This window comes from Glossina fuscipes, unplaced genomic scaffold (genome assembly GCF_014805625.2).
Source record: "Glossina fuscipes isolate IAEA_lab_2018 unplaced genomic scaffold, Yale_Gfus_2 27, whole genome shotgun sequence".
In the NCBI taxonomy this organism is placed as follows: Eukaryota; Metazoa; Arthropoda; class Insecta; order Diptera; family Glossinidae; genus Glossina; species Glossina fuscipes.
In genome coordinates, this window is record NW_023998422.1 from 2,150,068 (window position 1) to 2,169,119 (window position 19,052).

General features: G+C 33.5%; 1 protein-coding gene across 1 annotated transcript in view; it reads right to left on the minus strand.

Annotated features, from left to right (window-relative positions):
* Positions 1 to 424: 424 nt before the first annotated feature.
* Positions 425 to 19,052, minus strand: part of LOC119636109 (protein Shroom) — a 99,360-nt gene continuing 80,732 nt past the window's right edge. The window contains exons 5-7 of the mRNA XM_038031255.1: positions 1,868 to 3,590; positions 812 to 1,078; positions 425 to 720 (exon numbers count right to left, since the gene is read on the minus strand). Of these exons, the coding sequence (XP_037887183.1) occupies positions 457 to 720; positions 812 to 1,078; positions 1,868 to 3,590 (2,254 nt within the window). The 3' untranslated portion in view covers positions 425 to 456. The remainder of the gene's footprint in view (positions 721 to 811; positions 1,079 to 1,867; positions 3,591 to 19,052) is intronic.

Below are 19,052 nucleotides of genomic sequence, written 5' to 3' on the forward strand. Positions count from 1 at the left end.
CATAGGTGCAGAGCTATCGACAGATGAAATCAACGAATTTATATTCATTCACGTATCGGTAGTGTGCACACAAGTTGAAAGGCATAAGTTTGGTTCGGTTCGGTTCGGTTCGGTTAGATGATAAAAAAAACTTATTTTTATTTATGAAGTACAGAAGCACCAGTTTTTTAATTCTATATTTTCGGCTATAATTTGTTCTCTGTGCGTTTGAAAGGAACCGTTAAAATCTCTTTTCGATATCAAAAGAAAATTTAAAAAAAAATCTCTATTTTTACTTTCAACAATGTAACGGGAAAGTAAATGAAATCTTTTTCATTAGATAAACGAGATGATACGAAAAGCTATTCTAGGTTTTCTCTTCTTTCCATTCTGAAAAATCCTTTTTTATTTATCACAACTCTTGCTCTTTGTATTCTTCTTCCAGTTTTTTTTGTTTTTTCTTTTTTTTGTTTTTAATTAACAGTCGCTTTGGATTAGAGTTTCATTAAGGGCCGTTAATAATTCTTGAGTCTTCTTAATTTTATCGGTTATATCACGCCCATCTGTGATCAATTTGGCTTTCATATTAATAAAATATTCAAAAGCGGCCAACTCTTCGGCATTAAGATTTCTTTCCAACAATTGTGTGACGCTTGCACCGCGACGTTCAATATCCTCTTTAAGCTGTTTCGCTTCCGACAGTTGTTCGAACAAGCGATCCCGTTTAGTCTCTAGACATTGCTACACACACACACACACACATTGCGTGAGGTAACGGAGGAAAATGCATTAATTTAAAGTTTTAGTGAAAAACTGAATGAGAGCATCTTACCTTTTCGTTACTGGCCTCACCGATTGCATATAATTGATTTTCAGTTTTGGCCAAACGTTCGGATAACGAGAGCAATAAGCCAGTTATATGACCCACATCAGTTATGTAGGCACGGCCTTTAGAAGCTTCAGTTGGTCGAACGTTATCCGCTAACTTCTCGATTAAGTTGTTACCCAATTCATCGTTAAAAGTCGCTTCCTCATCTAGAGCAGTTTTTTCCTTCGTCAAAATGTTTATCTTATTGTTTAGTTGATGAATCAATTCATCCTAGACATGTGACAAAACAAAAAAAAAAAGGAAAAAAACATTGAGTAATATTTCTAGATAGTGGACAGCGATTCGGTGTTCGATCTGCTTGTGTGACCGCTTGTGGTACAGAGTATATTAAGTTACTGTGGACGTATGTAACACGCAGAAGGGCTTAAGATAGACCCATCATAATCTGAGTTCATCTAAGCCTGTCTGTCCCTCTGCCCGACTGATGTCGGTTCATGTAAATTTGTGTTCAAGCTATATGTGGGAATTTCTGATATTTTATTTGATAAAATTTGGTACAGTGATGTATTTTGACCCGAAGATGAACGCTATTGCAAATGGTTCGGATCGGTCCAAGTTACGTGGAAAAAAACTACAGTTTTCGAAATTTCTCCGCAAAAGTGACTAATTAGTATTATTTCGGTATTCTAAAGTGGTATGAAAACTTTGGAATGGCTGTGGCAATTTTTGGGACCCATCTCCTATAATGGAAAGTGAAGTGCTTACGATAAAAAGGTATAATTTTCAATGCTTCATGATGACGAATTATATCATAACAGAAATTTAACATAAAAACAAATTAACTATTTACGTTTGGACCATCTCGGCCTTTTTTTGGGATCTTACACTAATAAGAATTTTTACGAAAATTGATTGAAGTCTAAGTTTTATGCTGTGCTAATGAAAATTGACCCATAATAGTAATTTCATATAAAGATAGGAATTGTGGTGTAAGGTATTTAACGTTCGGCCTTGCCAGACTATAATGTTCTTATTTGTTTTATTGAAGCAAATTCTTACCACTTTATTCTTTATTTTATCACAATTTTCTGTAGCAGTGTTCACTTCAATTTCACTTAATTGCAATTCCACTTTTTCTAATCTTTCACTGGCTATTCCTTGCTGTTCCAGTTTTAATTGATTGTTGCGTGTTAGAGTAGAGGTGCCAACGTCACGCTTACTGGGTCGCATTGGTACATTCGAATTATATAATTGGCTAACATAATCCGTAACAGTTTTTCGACCTGGTGGTGCTAACATAAGAATTAAATTATCGTTTGGCGGCAACATTCGAGCCAGCTCCTGTGATCGTTTCTCACAATCCAATTCAATGGAATGTATCTGTCGCGGTTGCAGAGTAGTGTGTAAGGGAGTTTCTGGTGACGTTTCTTTGCTAGTATTATGATTATCCGTCATTCGCTGCATATCTGAGTCGTTGTGGCTATGATTAAAATCATCTTCGGTTTGCGAGGCAACTTCCACAGTAGACGGATTAACACGTAATATCAACTCACTGCGTTGTATTAGCTTTAAACTATCGGTATTTGAATCTAATTGCGATAATATATTCTTTTCTTCTTTAGATTCCTTGCATTCGACAGGATCAGGCTTTGGTGAGAAGATTGCTTTTTTCATTTCCATTTCTGTTCCGTCAGAGGTTATTGCACGAGTTTCTGCTGCTCGTTTTTTGGCATTTATATGATACTCCTTGTTGTTTTCCCCTGCATGTACCTGAGTGCAATCCACTAAAGATTTCTTTTCAGTTTCTTCCGAGGTTTTTTGCCTATCGATAATTTGGTTATTGATTAGAGAACTTTTGATATTATTATTGTAATTGGATGTTACACCGAAACCGCTCATTAGCAAATTATCGCTAATGTGTGCCGACATAAGTTGTGATTGCAATTGAGTGATTTTTTCTATATTTTCCCTTAACGACTCCTGGCGTATAACTGCTTTTTTTGATATATTCGGTGAATTGGGCAGAGTTGTGTTCACCAATTCAGCTCGAAAGATTTTTGACTCGCTCTCATTGCTTGTCTGATTGCTATTAAGGCTGCTCGAACTACTACTATGCTGACTGATTCTCTCGTCGTGCATTAGATGATCATCGGTAAACGAATTTAGTAGCTTGTGATGTTGCGAAGCGATTATAGGTGGTGGAGCAGATCCTTCTCTAGTTACTTCCAGATTCATTAATGCCGTTTTTGAATCGACCGCCAGGGCCGTCATTATATAACGATTTGGGATATGATTATGATTATTATTTGTGCCTGCGATATTCGTCGTGAGATTGTTATTGACACTATCGGCATCTACCAGGGATTGAGATCTATTGTAACTGGCTGATAAGGAAAATGTATTAAGTACAGGTGCCGTGTGACGTTGTTGCGGATATCCTGCAAAGACATTAGGTAACGTGTCCGCAGTTTGCTGCTGAGTGGGCGAAGTGCTTGCTAAATTATTATTGGAACCAGAGCGCAACATGCTGCTATTATTTAACGATGTAGCTGCTGTTGATGTGCCACATAACGTAGGTTGTAGCTTAACACCTAGCGGTAAAACATCAGGCAAGTTATTTGGCAATTTTCCATTTTGTGTCAATATGTCATGAGAAGCGATTTTAGTGGCAACTAAATCTTCATTTGAGTGTAAAGTCATTTTATAACTACCACGGTCGGGATCTGAGCTGGTCTGCTTTTCCAAACTTTGGCGTGGCAGATAGGATGCCTTGGAGTTGCATCTGTAAACAAAAAAGTTGTGAAGAAGAATAATAAGTTAAATACTGAAATAAAGTTCGTCGACACGGTCATCGGCTATTCAACAACCATAAATGTATGCAAATAATGTTTTTCTGTTTCAGTTAAGTATAACTTGTGCGCACATTCGCTTAACCACTTTAAGCAACATTCAAGATAAATTTAATGAGTTAATGCCAAATATAAACAAAGTCAATATTTTTGACGAAAAATCGCAAAAATTGAAGAATTTTTAAAGTTCACTCTAAGCCTGAACTGCTTAACATAAATTTGACAATTTTAATTTAATTTTTTTAAAAAATTTTTCCAATAACGGGCGTTTTGGTCGACTACTAGTTATAGGGGAAACAGTGTATCTTTTTGGCATATTGTTTGTCAGCAAATTTGATATCAGTTTGGTTATGAAGCAAATTTGCTAAGTCAAAAGATCCATAAAAAAAAGCTTGCACGTTCCTTATCAGTCGTGCCAACATTGCTCCAGGTCGTAATATTTTCATTGAAAAGTCGTTTGTTGCGTTCTTTCGAATATATTTCTGTAACTATGTCAACATAAGCAATATTTTGCAGTGTCCTAGATGTCCCGTACAATGTTCTTAATTAAAATTAAAGCAGCAAATTCTTAGCTCCACAGATGTTAGAAATCTTGCTATAATTCCGCTAAATCGAGCGTTACTATAATAATACTACTGATAGTGCGACCAACGCAAGTAGTATTAGGACAAACACTGCTATTGCTACTGTTGCTACCACTACTACTATTTTATATACTATGGGAATATATATAATGGGAATAAATGGGATGGGTAGTATCACAAATGCAAACAGAATTACTAATAGCAATGCTACTGCTACTATTACTATCACCACTACTGTTTAGTATACTAGGATATCACTAATAGTATCACCAGCGCAAGTAGTATTATAAAAAGTACTCCTACTGCTTCTACTACTACTTGGTATACCAAGATAATACTAACTGGTAGTATCACTAACGCAAATAGTATTACTACTAGCGCTGCCATTGCTACTATTACTATTACAAGAAGCACTCCTCTTGCTACTATTACTATTACTACTATCATTCGGTATACTATGATAATAGTAGTATCACTAACGCAAACAGTATTACTACTAGCACTACCATTACTGTTACTATCAGGTATACTATGGTAATACTACTGATAGGATCACCAACGCAATTAGTATTACAACAAGCACTCCTATTGCTACGATTACTATAACTACTACCATTCGGTATATTATGATAACACTACTGGTACTCACTATCACTATCGTAAGTAATATTACTATTACAACTACTATTACTATTATTGATACTATTCGGTATACGAGGGAAGTTCCTGGAAATTGGCCATATTAAATTCAGGGTAGCCATGATTTCAAATATCATTAAGAAGCAATCCATTTATTGATAACAAACTTTACATGATTTTAATCCACTTAGGGTATGTCACACTAGTAACGCTTCTTAGCGAAATGATATGAATGTAGTAATCCCATTTAGGTGATATATTTGCACTATTGTAGATTAAGTTCACCATAATCGAATGTTGTTTGAGAATTATATTCTATCGTAGCAGATTTAGTTTTGTTTCTGTAGGTCGTACTGAAGAGAAAACAATTGCTGGTTATTATATTAGTTTTGAGTTCTCCTTTGAGTCATAGTTCTAGAAGTGAAGTTGAGCACTTTGAATGTGTTTTGGTCCAAGGAAACAAGCTTGCTATTCAGGATTAATTTAAATTTGTTTTTATTTGATAGAAAGGTCGGCATTAATACCACAAATATATTGCTCCAATAAATGAATTTAAGCCGCGTACTTATTGTTATTATAACTGAAGTAAGTGGTACTTGGTTCAGATCAGTTTTACAGATCACAATATATATATATATATATATATATAAATTGATTTTTCAAAATAGTATAGATCACTTTTGTAATATTATCCTTTGGTAAGCCTGTTTAAAGGAAATTCTCGTTGATTTACTATGAAAGCTTTTCGATGGATATTTAAGAACCACGTCTAAAGTGAAAAGCGAAGTATTTTGCAATTATATGAACTTTCTAAATGCTTTTATTTTTATTATCGATTACTACGAAAGATGTTACTGTAAAAAAGCACCGCAAGCCGCCAACGCTTTTTTATCTTATTTTTTATTTTTTTAATCTGCAATTTTTATCACGCACCTGTTACACTTGTACGAATAGCAGGAGAAGCCTGTAAATGCCATTGCAACACAAACACTGAACATATAAGCGTACAATGTTTACAATCGATTAACTAAGTCAATTAGTTTGGTATTATTGCGCATTTGCGAGTATGGAGTAGAAAACGAAAGTACACTGAAGACGATCTAGTGCAAAAATTTCGCTCTTCTCCGTTATAATGTTGTGCAGTTTTACTGCCTGTTATGATGTCTGTTGAATGATAGATAGAAACCAACGAAACATAACACTTTATGCATTTCTGATAACATACGCACAATCGCTTGTACGCACGTACGTGATAGTCGTCGCTAGAGGAGAGTTTACTAATTTCGTTATTTCGCTCGCAAAATAAATGCAGCTTCGAGATATCGCAAGATATGACATCGCTTTGCATCCTGATAATTGTTGTATGTGTACTTCTATCATATATCGGGCCTGCATCTTTAATTTAGACTTTCAAAAATGCGCTTAGTCACCAAATTCTGCCCGAATTCTGAAGTCGCTTTCACTATGGTACGAAAATGATCCTCATCGACCTCTCAACAATTTGTTAAAAGTAGTGGGTATTTAAGATTCACATTAAAGTGAACATAATTTTTTCACATTTTTCTTTTTTTATTTATTAAATGATTTTGATTGTTTTCGTTCGCATGCAACATAATTCCTATAATAGATAGCAACTCTGTTATTGCTCTACTAACATATAAAATTCATTGATATTCTGAACACGCATGTTGCTCAGTGCAGCCTATGTATTTTTTTTTTTTTTTTTTTTTTTTTTTTTTTTTTTTTTTTTTTTTTTGCTTGTAAAAGTCGAATAGCATAAAAAACAAGATATGGTTAAAAATTTATACTTCACTTTCAAAAGGGAAAAAGTGTCCAAACACACTAAGATATTTGATGGAACCAAAATAAAAATTTTTTCGCTTAACGTATAAAAATAGTTTTTAAATATTTTTCAACGCATTTTTATATCCACCCAACGAAACATGCAAACGTATTAGTTTTATCACTCCGTTTGAAGCACTAGAGAATGCAAATATCAGCGTAGCACTTGATGCTTCCAAGAGAGAAAGTGTGAAGTTTGGTTTTGTAAGCGATGGAAGCGATCTGACCATCGATCTGATCTTAAAGCGTAGGAAACAAATTTAAAAAAATGAAAATTATAAAATATTAATAACTTATAGATTTCAGACTGATGACGATCTGATAAATTGCGTTCCAAATTGGACAATTGCCACACCCTTAATTAATAGAAAAAACTCTTCAAATCTTCCATATTTATTTAAGGTGACGTATACTGAAGAAATCATCTCAAGACGAATATCATTTTTTTGATTTATTGAAAATTCGGAACACAAGAGATTTTTAAGGAGGGATATACGTGTAAATATTCACATCGAATTATTACATGTTGTAGAAGGACAAGACATAAACATGATGGGACGGTTTTTTTTTTGTATATTGTTTCCTGTAGATCTTCCTTAAGTGCTAGTCAATGTTCTTCCAGCTTTAATGATCGCCGCAAATCTTTAGTCTAAGTGTAGGGTAGACGATACTTTCGATCATCTGCACCGTGCATCATGTAGCTATGTAAAGATGTGATGCACTAGATAACCCGGCGCCAAATGTTGACACAAATACTAAAGTGTAATGCCTTCCGCTCATAACACATAGAGATTAACTTAAGACAAAATATTTGCTCTAATTTTTATAGATATATTTTTTTTTTTTTTTTTTTAGTTTTTCTACAGAACCACAAATGCGTTGTTTGCTCATGGTGCGCGTACTTTAAAGAAATATCATAAAATTTGTTGTTCTTTCATTCACTTTGTGGTAAGAATAATAATGATGATCATTAATTTATGCCTAAACAATGCAATAGTCGACAAGTTGTACGACAAGAGCAAAGTACACGACAAGTAATGATAGATAACATAATGTAAGAGCAAATGATTTCGGAAACAAGGGTGAATTCTTTTGCTTATATTCAACGAAATTCTTTATTTTCAAAAATAGTGGAAAGAATAATAAGTTGAGTTAAACGCATTAAAAACCTTGTAGCGTCTTTTACACAATACTTGATTGCGGGTAACATTTATTTATTGCAAGAACAGCTCTTGGTCATAATGTAGTTATGTTACACTTTACTATTTATATTGCCTGCGTGGGAAAATGGGCAGCTAAGCTAAATTTGATTGTTACAAATATCATTATAGTAGGTAGGTAGTATTTGACGCAAGTGCTTTCGTAAATAATTCCTTGGATGGTTGGGCATTCTTTGATCCATATATGGGAATTGTTTGTGGCACTTTACTGTCGAAGATTCTGTCTCAATTAATAGAGCAAATTTTAGGGAAAAACAAGTAAGAACACCAGTCGGGCGAGGCCGACAATTAAATACCCTACACCGCATTGTTTAACACAATTCTTATTTTTGTATGATATTACTATTATGGGCCAATTTTCAACAGCACATATTAAACCTTAGACAAAGAATCAATTTTGGTGAAAATCCTTATTAGGGTAGGATCCAAAAAACAGACCGAGTTGGCCCAAATTTTGTGCAGCTAATTTGTTTTTTATGTTAAATTACTATTATGATTTATACCTTTTTGTCATATGAACTTCAGTTTTTATTATATGAGAAGGGGTTCAAAATTTGCCAAGCCGGCCCAAAGTTTGCATACCAATTTAGAATGCCGATGTACTAGTAGTCACTTTTGTCGCGAAGTTATGAAAATTGCAATTTTTTTCCACATAACGGCTTTTCAGAATAGGACGTTATATGGGGAGTAAGCCGAAACATTTTCAATAACACTCGTCCTTGGATCGAAACACATCACTATACCAGATTTCATCGAAATAACTCAAAAATTGCGGTGTGTAGCCTGAGTAAAAATTTACAGAGGTAGACATCAGATAGACAGACAGACAGACAGGCCTAGATCAATTCATATTATGATTCTGGATCGATCTGCATAATAAAAGTGGCATCTATTTTCAGCCTCTCTGCGGGATACATACGTTCCCTCTAACTTAATATACCTTGTATCACAAGCGTTGAAAAAAATCTAATTGAAAAAGAAAATTTACTCTTACGAAGAACAATTTTACAGAATGTCTGAAAGAGAATTGCTACAGGCGATCAACCCTAGCCATGCAAATAGGATTTTGAGTAAAAATTGATGAACAGATCCTTTAGATCATTAATTTGCTACAAATGAGAAGTAGTTTGCTCCAATCAATTTGATCCGATTTACCGAAGTTACTCACTCGTGAGATGGATTGGCTTTCGTGTTATATTGCGCTATTAAAAACCGCTTAAAAGTTGAAGAAGCTCCTCTACTAGGAAACCAATTCTTTTGTCGAAAGTGTAGCTAGAAAGAAAAGTATACCGGTCCGTGACCGTCCTTTGTACTTTCGTTACCCTCATATTAAAAAGATTTAATATAACCACTAAAAACTAACTTTCGATACTTTATGCTAATGGGTGAAAATGGCAGATTTTGCCCATTTTTGAGGAGATATTGCACGTGGCTAAATCTGTTGTAGTAGTGGCAATGCAAAGCTATCCGCTACTAGCTATTTGATGGTAGTTTAGGTATGTTGATGGATTTAGATTATTCGAATAAGCAGTATAAGCGTACGGCTCGTGGGGTTTGTTGCCATATGAATGGCACTTCAAATTCTATGGAAAAGGAATTCTCTTTTTTGAATAGAAATTTTGAAAAAAAGAACTTAGTGAAGAATTGTTGAGCTCTTTGAAGGCTACTCGTATAAGCAGGAGATTGTCTACAATTTATAATGAATGCCTATATCGGTGATGTGAAGACATAACGCACTTACGTGAACATTATGGCCAGACGTTCCGCGTGAATCTACTGAAATGAACAAAGTATGAAAGATGTACTGTGAGGACATAACTTGCCCGTTCTCTGGGCCTGGGGTAGCTCAGCGGCCCAGGAATTTTGTCACAAGAAATTTATTTTGTTAATTCTAGAATTCATCAATTTATTTCTTACTGTTGCACTTTACTTCAAAATTTATAAGGGAACCCGTATAACGTCTCCCTCAGAAGACTATGCCCGAGTCCCCGCCACTCGCTTAACTTCTTCATTTATCGACCTTAGCATACTCTTATCATACTCTTAGTCCTACTCTTATCCTACTCTTATCCTACTCCTAGTCCTACTCTTATACTACTCTTAGCCCTACTCTTATCCTACTTTTATCCTAGTCCTTTTCTTATCTTACTTAATCTCTTACTTAATCTCTAACCTATTCTCTCTTATTCCCAACCTTATGCTAGCACCAGAGACGGAGAAACTGTGAGGCCAAAACGAGGTCGGACTTTGGCTCCTCACAGTAAATTAATAGAAATTAATAGCTTCTCATCTTTCAAAATCGTCGTTATTACTACTATTTGAAATAACATTTTTGTCATTTTAAGGGCTTAAGAAACAAACAACTTATTATTGTAACTTCATACTGTTCGTTTTTTTTGCGACTTTTAAATATTACAAATCAATTAAGTTTTTGTAAAATTTTTCACTTGAGAAGCTTGTGAAGTTGTTAAAAATATTTTTACATTTTTTTAATGTTTTTTTTTTTTTCCTTGCTTTGTTAAACCCTTTAATTGTGCTTTAGTTGGTTAAACATGTCGAATGTGTTGAAAATACTAAGAAATACCTTAACACAAACAAACACCTGACCCGCAATTAAATGTAAATTATTTGTATGTTTTTCTGTTTTGCTTTAAGGCAGCCAGACAGAGACGCTGCAAACGTCTCTAATTTAAAATTTTTCGCATACTCGAACAGACTCTTGTAGACAGAATATTGAAAAAATTTCACTGTTTTTGATCGATTTTCATAATAATAATAATGTCTCTCTTTGCATATCATTACATATCTACAAAACTAATTTATGCATTCACGTTACTTTCATTTCATCAAATAATAAAAAAAAAAAAAAAGAAAAAAAAAGAAAACAAAATATATACAAACTTTATAATCGAACATTAAAATCACTGTTTCGTCCATCAACATCATTATTATTGTAAACAGATCATTGTCCACAGACTTTCAAACATTTTAACTATTTTTAATATGTAAAAAAGAAAGCTTTCATTTAAAATTGATAATAAAAAAAAAGAAAAAAAACATAAACAAAACATTTTGTGAAAAATAGAAATTTTTTTAAGCTTCTTCTATATACGCAATGAATTCATTTAACTTATTTTTTAATGCGACTGCACTTTAATTTATATTTAATTTGAATTTATGGAATAGCGGGCGCAGACATTAATTTTGTTGATATGAGCTGTGATTCTTCGCTTTATTACCCTTTCAGATGCCGGGCAAGTTCTGCTGTAATTTTTCGAAATAGAATAAAAAACTAATTTAAACTTATTTTATCGTTATGTATATATGTAATAAATGGGCTATCGTGATATGCGAAGAATAAGAAATGTGTAATATATAAGAAATATAAGAAATGTGTTCCCTGGTAGTTTGAAATGCGGTCCTATTCACCTTTGCATTAAAGGTCTCATTACAAAGTGGCCGTGGACTCTCCAAAATGATAAGAATTTAAAATTTGCCATTCGTGCTTCAAACAAGCACACCCAGCATTGCAAGCATCTTCATTTCGAAAAATGTTCCCGTTCTTTACTATTTCATATTGATTGGCAGTAGGACCGAAGGTTCGGTATTTTTCTAATGTAACAGTCGTGGAAATGTATTTTTAGAACTTTCCTTAACCATTCATAAAAAACGAGAGTGGTAACCCTTCGTATACAATGTCAGGGCTACGATCCCTATCCGTACCTTTACCATTTTGAAAAAACTATCCGCGCACTTATAAAGAAAGTGTCGCATCATTGCAAATTTCTTGACAACTTCTTTTTAATCTATGTATTTTATTATTGTTAATAATTTTTTGGTTAAAATGCTTAGATTATGTTATGAAATTCTTTTTATCATAATATATGAGAGAACACCCTTTAAATATCAGTTGCATCTAGTGTAAGCACTACGGAGCAATTCTAACGTGGCCACCGGCAGAATCCGCACCAATAGGTTTATCCACAAAAGTTCAAAGAAGAAAAGTAAAGTAAGTGAAAAATCGGAAATATTCGGCACTACTTGCTTCTACTGAACGGCTTATTGCCATGCCCATAAAAAGCAAGTGTATGAATTTTGCAAGAATGACTTCGGATCAGCGAACGTGGAACTCTTACTGGTCTAACAACTTTGTCATTGTTCATAAGTGACTTTCCCGAGGTATTTATGAGAAAACGCTTGAAGGCTGTACATTCGTACATATGTACACCATCTCCTACTGTTGTACATATGGGAAAAAAACGTAAACCTTCACAACTCGTCGCATCAACCGAAGCGAAAATTTCAAAACACTTTTGTCAAAAACTTACTATTTATGGCGAACATCGTTTTAAAGCTTAGCACAGCTTAGCTCAGTTAACGTTATCGGAATGTTGTTAACTGTACTTATGAAGGCACTTAAGAATTTACAAAAAATTTTGTAATTCCTGTACCTATGTTTAGTTGAAATCGTAGATTAGCTATGCCAAGCTCCTGTTTACGTGAAATTTGCTTTGATCGTTCGTTATAGCTATGCGGTCATTGGTTTATAAAATTTTATATGAATGCTACTAAAGCTTTAACCCAATGTCAGTTTTTTTCAAAGGCTTTTCTTCACTTTTCTAAGAAAGTTCAAAGTTTTATACAAGTACATAACTATGGAACTTAAAGTTAACTTCATCTTATCTTATCGTTTCGAAATTTGCTTAACAAGTTTTACAAAAAAATTGATGATAGAAGTTTACTTGAATCGAGAGACTTTGTTCTTACTTCTTGCGTTCCTAGTAACTAACTGTTTGTTTAGTTCGTAAGAAACAATTCTTTGTGAAAAATAAAGTCACTTCTAAGTCAAGCTTTGCTCTTGTAATTAGCATTTTAATCAACACTTTGTAGCCAATGTCTATAAAGAATATTTCATAGAATTTCGAGTTTTTTTTTTTTTTTTTTTTTACTGAGTGTCAGTCATAAACCAAACGGACAAAATTTCACAGTTCAGCGATTAAATTATTTTTACTTCTTTTTTAAGATAAAACGATTAAGTTTTTCTTCTTCGCCTTTTTAATAGTCGAACAGGAGAATGGTGGTGTTCGCCAGTGAGTGTTTCAGTCAGTAAATTAAAAGAATTGTTAATTGAAATAATATGATGGGAGTATGTTCTGCCGGCCACGAAAACTTTTTTTTTTCATTTATTATGTATGTGTAGCTAAATTGAAGTAAAAAAACCGGCATAAGTGTTTTTGTTGTTGTTTATTTAAATAAATGTATTTGAACTTCATTATGAATAGTGCACGAAAAGTAGCAAGTTTTCGGAACAGACGATCGCTGCTGCCAATGTTGTTGTTAATGGCGCAAAAGTAACACTTGTTAATCGAGTTTTTTTTTTTCTTTTTTTTTTTTTTTTGCTGTTATTGCCTATTGGTGCTGTTGTTATTTATGTTAACGGTTGTAATTTTATTTTTTTGCGCCATTATGCTAGTTTTTGTCTTTCTTTTGTTATTCTTTTTATTTGTTTTTTTTTTCTTTTTTTTTTTTTTTTTTTCAGTACATTTTTAAACCTGTTGTCAATGATTTAAATACTTTTACTATCGTTTGAATTTTTTTTTTTTTTTTGTCTATGTCGCATCAGTTATGCATTCACCACTAAACAGCTGGCAATCATGCATGCGTGAATAACAAGACTTTAAATATGCTTATGCATACATGCATATATATATCCACATATATCTATATACATATGTATATAAATGAATAAATAGTGAAGCAGATATTGCTATGGCAATGAATTGCAGATGTTTAAAAAGTCGACAAAAAAAAAAGAAAGAAAAAAAAAGGCAGAAATAGAAGATTAGATTTACTTTTTACTAATTGTATTAATTTTTCTATTCAGTTGGTAAAATCCCTAAAAATTTGTTAAAGGAATGAATGCTAAGAGGTGTTCGTTGAACAATCCGAAATTCTGAGATCTTCTGACATTGGCTTGAGTTCCGAATGTATTTATTTATTTACGTATGTACGTATGTATGAATGTATGTCTGCATATATGAATGTATATATGCATGTATGTATGTATGTCTAAATTTATGAATGTATATATGCATGTATGTATGTATGTGTGAATTTATGAATGTATATATGGATGCATGTGGGCATGTATGAATGTATTTACGTATAGACGTATGTGTGCAAGCACTTTGTCATATATATATTTGTGCTCATGTAAATATTCTTTGTAAAAGTGTGCAATTTGTCTGGTCTGGCTTTGTTTGTTCTTCAGCTCATTGCTATAGTTCGCTACCGTTGCTCTTACTTACTCTCGCACGCGTATAAAAAGCACTCGAATTTTCGTTCTAATTGTAATGATCTACAATGATTTGGCAAAAAGCTTACGTACGCGCTTGTAAACTGTGATTATAACTGATAGTTCATAACTAAACCGTGGAAGATATTTGGAAAATCGAGAGTTTATGTGAAAATCTAATCGCAACAGCATATAGTAGCACAGGGTAAGAGTCGATATACCCCGGATCGGTAAAGAATCAAATAATATATATACGTAGGCAAAATTAGTTCGACATCTATTTGTATTCATGTAGTGCATGCGTAAAGTTGACTCTGCAATTGACATCGAGCGACTTAAATTACAGAGCGTAACATTTGCTTGAAGATGCAGGTATAAGCTTACTTCGCTTTTCCGTTTATTATCTTGAATCAAATGCCAGCTATTGGCTGTACTGTACTTTTTGCAGTACAAATACAACGAAAATAAACATATTGTGTGTACAAAAAACTTTTGAGGGTGGTTTTTGTAGCTTTGAAGGCTTTGTCAGAGAAATTGGAATAAACTTTCGTCCAACGTTAGCTACGACTATTCTCCGTCTTTCAGTATAGATATTTCGTGTCGAAAAATGTCTAGTCTCTTGAGGCTATCCACTAATCGGGCCAATTTTTGGTTTTTTAGTATGAAATGGGTCTCGTTCAGGTCAAGAGCCATTTACTGGGACAAGTGCGAGTCGGAAGGAGCACCGTGTCCTTGGTCTAGAGAAAGGTTGATATCGCTTGTTGAGTTACTTCCAAATTTTCAGGGAACTCCTTTTGCATTAGGCAAGAATCTTATTCCAATAAAGCCTCTTCAAACGTTACTGGCCTCTCTTCGTCTTCTTCATCACCGGTGTCAAACAGGCCACCTTTAAAACGCGGCAACCAATATTTACTGATGAAGCATGGGTTCCCTCTGCCTCACACAGTAATCGATATTCTTGTAGATTAAAACAAAAAAGCAACCCTTCAAGCATACTGTGTTTAGTTGGCACAGAGATTGACATGGTTAAAGATACAGAGAGAAAGAATGTTGTTTACACTTCAGTGAAAGCACACATGCTGATGTTTAAAGGGAAATTATGTAGTCCAAAGCGATTTAGTGTAACTATGTTACCTTTCATAAATCCCTCAAAACTTATTTGTACACATCATATCTGTCTGCTGCAACAACACATTTGTGCTTATCCTATACAATAACTTTTAGTTCTCTAACGCGGTATTTATGCTTACCTAATCATGTTAAACTTGCAGTGCTCTAACAAATTTATGTGTTCTCGACATGTTCTTTCTTTCTTTCTACTTTCGTTATATTATAAAAGTAATCAAGTGATGGGTATAAGAAAATTCGTTCCAAATCAAACATGATTTATTTCTTATTCGCTGCTTATATACATATATATATGTATAACGACCTACCATTTGTTCCCTAATATGGAGTTAAAACTTCACTTGGACGTTACATATGTATGTGTATAAAACTTGCTTGAATATGTAGCGAAAAAGTGCGTTTTACAAAGAATAGAATATAATTGGTCCGATGTTGCGGGTAATTTACGGATATAAAGGTTTTATATCACAAACGAAGAATGTTATTGACTTGAGAAATGAGAAACTTTGCAGCTCATTTCGAGATTGTCCTCTTTCTCACGATCAACATGTTCAAATTGCATATAGCATATAAAGTTATGTCATGCGATTTTATTTTTCATTTTTCATTCTTCTTTTCCGCATCGTTTTGTTTTTGTCATTATTTTAGCAACACATTTTACAGATCAAAGCGACAAGTTCAAGTTTATACAGTTCCACAATGCGTTCCACATGAGCTCCTATTCAACCACCATAACGTTTCGCGTACAATTGTTATTTCTTTACGTGTTCATAACGACGATTTTTGCCGGCACTGTTAGGATTTTTAATGGGGATATAAAAAGTTTATATATTATATGAAAAAAAGTTATGTGAACTAAAAACCATATAAGAATAAGAAAATCAATAAATTTTATGCTCCATACTTCAGAAATGTTCTGAAATTTAGGTCATAGTACTATTAGCATTCGCAAGAGCAAAGATAAACATGTGCACAAATTCACGAATTTGCAAAAAAAAAAAAAAAAACTTATTTCCATTTATATATCGCGGCAATGTTCACCATGAAGGATGACATCATTTTTATGGATTTATTTTTTTCTAAATAAAATAATTCTTCGAAAAATTTAGCAAAAATACTAAAAACCAAGTTATAAATATTGCATAATTTATAAAAAAATTGATTTATGCTTCGCTAAAAAGGTTTAATGGCAAATAAATAGAAAATTAATATCAAATAAAATGATTCGCGATAAAATTAATGAATTTATAGAGCAATAAAATACAACTTAAGAGAAAAAGGGCGTTTTTGAAAGCAACATTATATGCGCATATTTGTATAAACGCTTTTTTTTTATGCATGCGGATCTAATTTTCAACACACTTGACAGCCCAACTGAAATATTTGAGTTGGGTGTGTGCTAAAATGTAGATACAATTATGTGTAACGGTTAAATGATAATAACAGAAAAAACAAGTAAGAAAGTTAAATTCTCGTTTGCACAAGTTATTGAAACCTGCCTACCTACCAAAAGCCAAAGCTTTAAAATTCACTCAATGAAAATGTTTGAAATTATGGTTTATTTTTTTTTTCAAGTTCCCTTTCTATTATGTAATTTGTTTGTAGGCAATATATGTGAACGTTCGAAATACCAGTTTCCTTTCTACACAGTATTCCCCCTCCAATTGAGAATTGCCTAAGCTCCAATATTTTCTGAAAAATTCACGAATTATTAAATCTGTTGAGGTCTATGTTAGTATATGTCACGATTCTAACGTCATTTCAATTTATGACTTGACGAGAGAGATGGATTTAGTACATTTTTTATCAAGGAGCTACGACTGTATGTAAATGCATGCATATGGACCTAAATTGTGTAAGAAATTTTTCTCTCGCTTTTCTTTTGTTCTTTCTTTCCGGCTTTTTTTTATTTTATTATCTACCTGCGCTTTCTTGTACTTGTTACCTAAGTATAGAGGGTTGGCACAACTCGAACACCTTCAACCGAAGCTGATCCAGCCAGCCACGGTTTACTATAAGCCGCTTCTCAAATTCCTAACAAGAAGTCTGGGTTGCTTGAACCCCATGCTTTTTATTATGCTTACTTCGATTAAATAAATTTCATATGCGCGGCCAATGGCGGAGGTTCGTTGTGCGGTGTATAGGGACTGCATAAACCCACAAAAAAAACTGCACAAAAAAAGTTTGAGTGGAGGTAAAAAGGGTAGCACGAAAAGAGGTTTGCGTGTATGAATATCTTAAGGTTCGCTGCGGTTTAAAAAATTCTTGGCAAATGTATTGAACGGCTTTAATGTTATGACCGTAAGGAATATTGAAAAAAACCGTCAATGTTAAACGTCAGTCCAGTCTTCTTAACGAGATAGTACGTCGGGCTTCAATGTCTACTTGTCTTTATGAAAAGTCGCTCAGAGTCGTGTGTAAAAACACGAGGATAATTAGAGGCAAAGAAGTGCGGAAGCAGTGATAGGGTATGCATACCCGACTGGCTAAGAGTGTCGCTGTACCGGCTAAGCATTCACTTTAGCTGGATCCATACATTAGAGTATCGTCTGGAATATCAACTTGATAGTACCGCCTCTCATCATCATCATTCCTGTGCTGTTTATATCGAAAGCTATATGAAAGTGTTCTCCATCAGGCATTGCTGTCATCGACCTTTAAAATGCTTACAAGAATTGATGTGGGTCCAAAAAGGCATCGAAATATCTTCTGAAAGACTTATTCTAGCGATCGAGCACATTTGACGAAGATTCCTACATTCCAGTGTGCTTCTCCTTTGTGAACTTTTGCGGAAGCACTTGTAAATGAATGAGCAAGATTTCTCCCTTCACTATTCTGATCTTAAGATCTCTGCGATAGTCTAAACTAAAGTTCATGCTGTCAACGAACAGACATTGTGGTCGGAAATTTATGCTCGTGAACAACATGTTTCGAATTATGAGAGTTGCGAATGGTGACGGATATCTAAAAAGTGGAAATAGTAGACCAAGAGTTGATAACTCAAAAAGATAGCTTGTTAACCATGATCAAACCGTGGCTTCTCTTATGACGTAGTTAGCCGGAGGTTATTGTAACATGCAAGTCAGTGTGGGTGAGATATAATTTTTGTTCATTTCTTTCAATCAATTCTGAACCCGATATTATGTGAGATAAAACTTTAAAACTCAAAGTATATAAGAAACATTGTGTTCTTATATAATTTAATTATATAATTAGTTAGTGATTTCTGTTTGAGCATTTCATTGATTTGCATTATTTTCTAATTTACCTCCAGCCATTTAAACATTCCATCAATTTTGGCATTTTGTATGATTTCTTTTTTTTTTTGCAAAATAAATTTTATTTTTCAATTATCGAATTAATTGCTTACACAACATCAGTTTATGTATAAAATATGCAAAGCTTATAAAAAAAAAATTAAAGATATAACGATAATAAATAAATTATGAAATGTTGTTAATTGTTTTTATTGTTGTTGTTTATTCCTTATTGATTTCGCACTTTTCCCGCGATTTTATTATAACATTTTTTAACTTTTTTTCTTTTGATTATTAAAAGATTATTTTTAATAATTTTGGATGAAATATTTACTAGCAGTTTACACGCGATTGCCGGTCACGAATTCATTCAAGTCGATTGCTTTTATTTTCTTTTGTGAATTTACTTAGTACTGAGCGTTTGAAACAA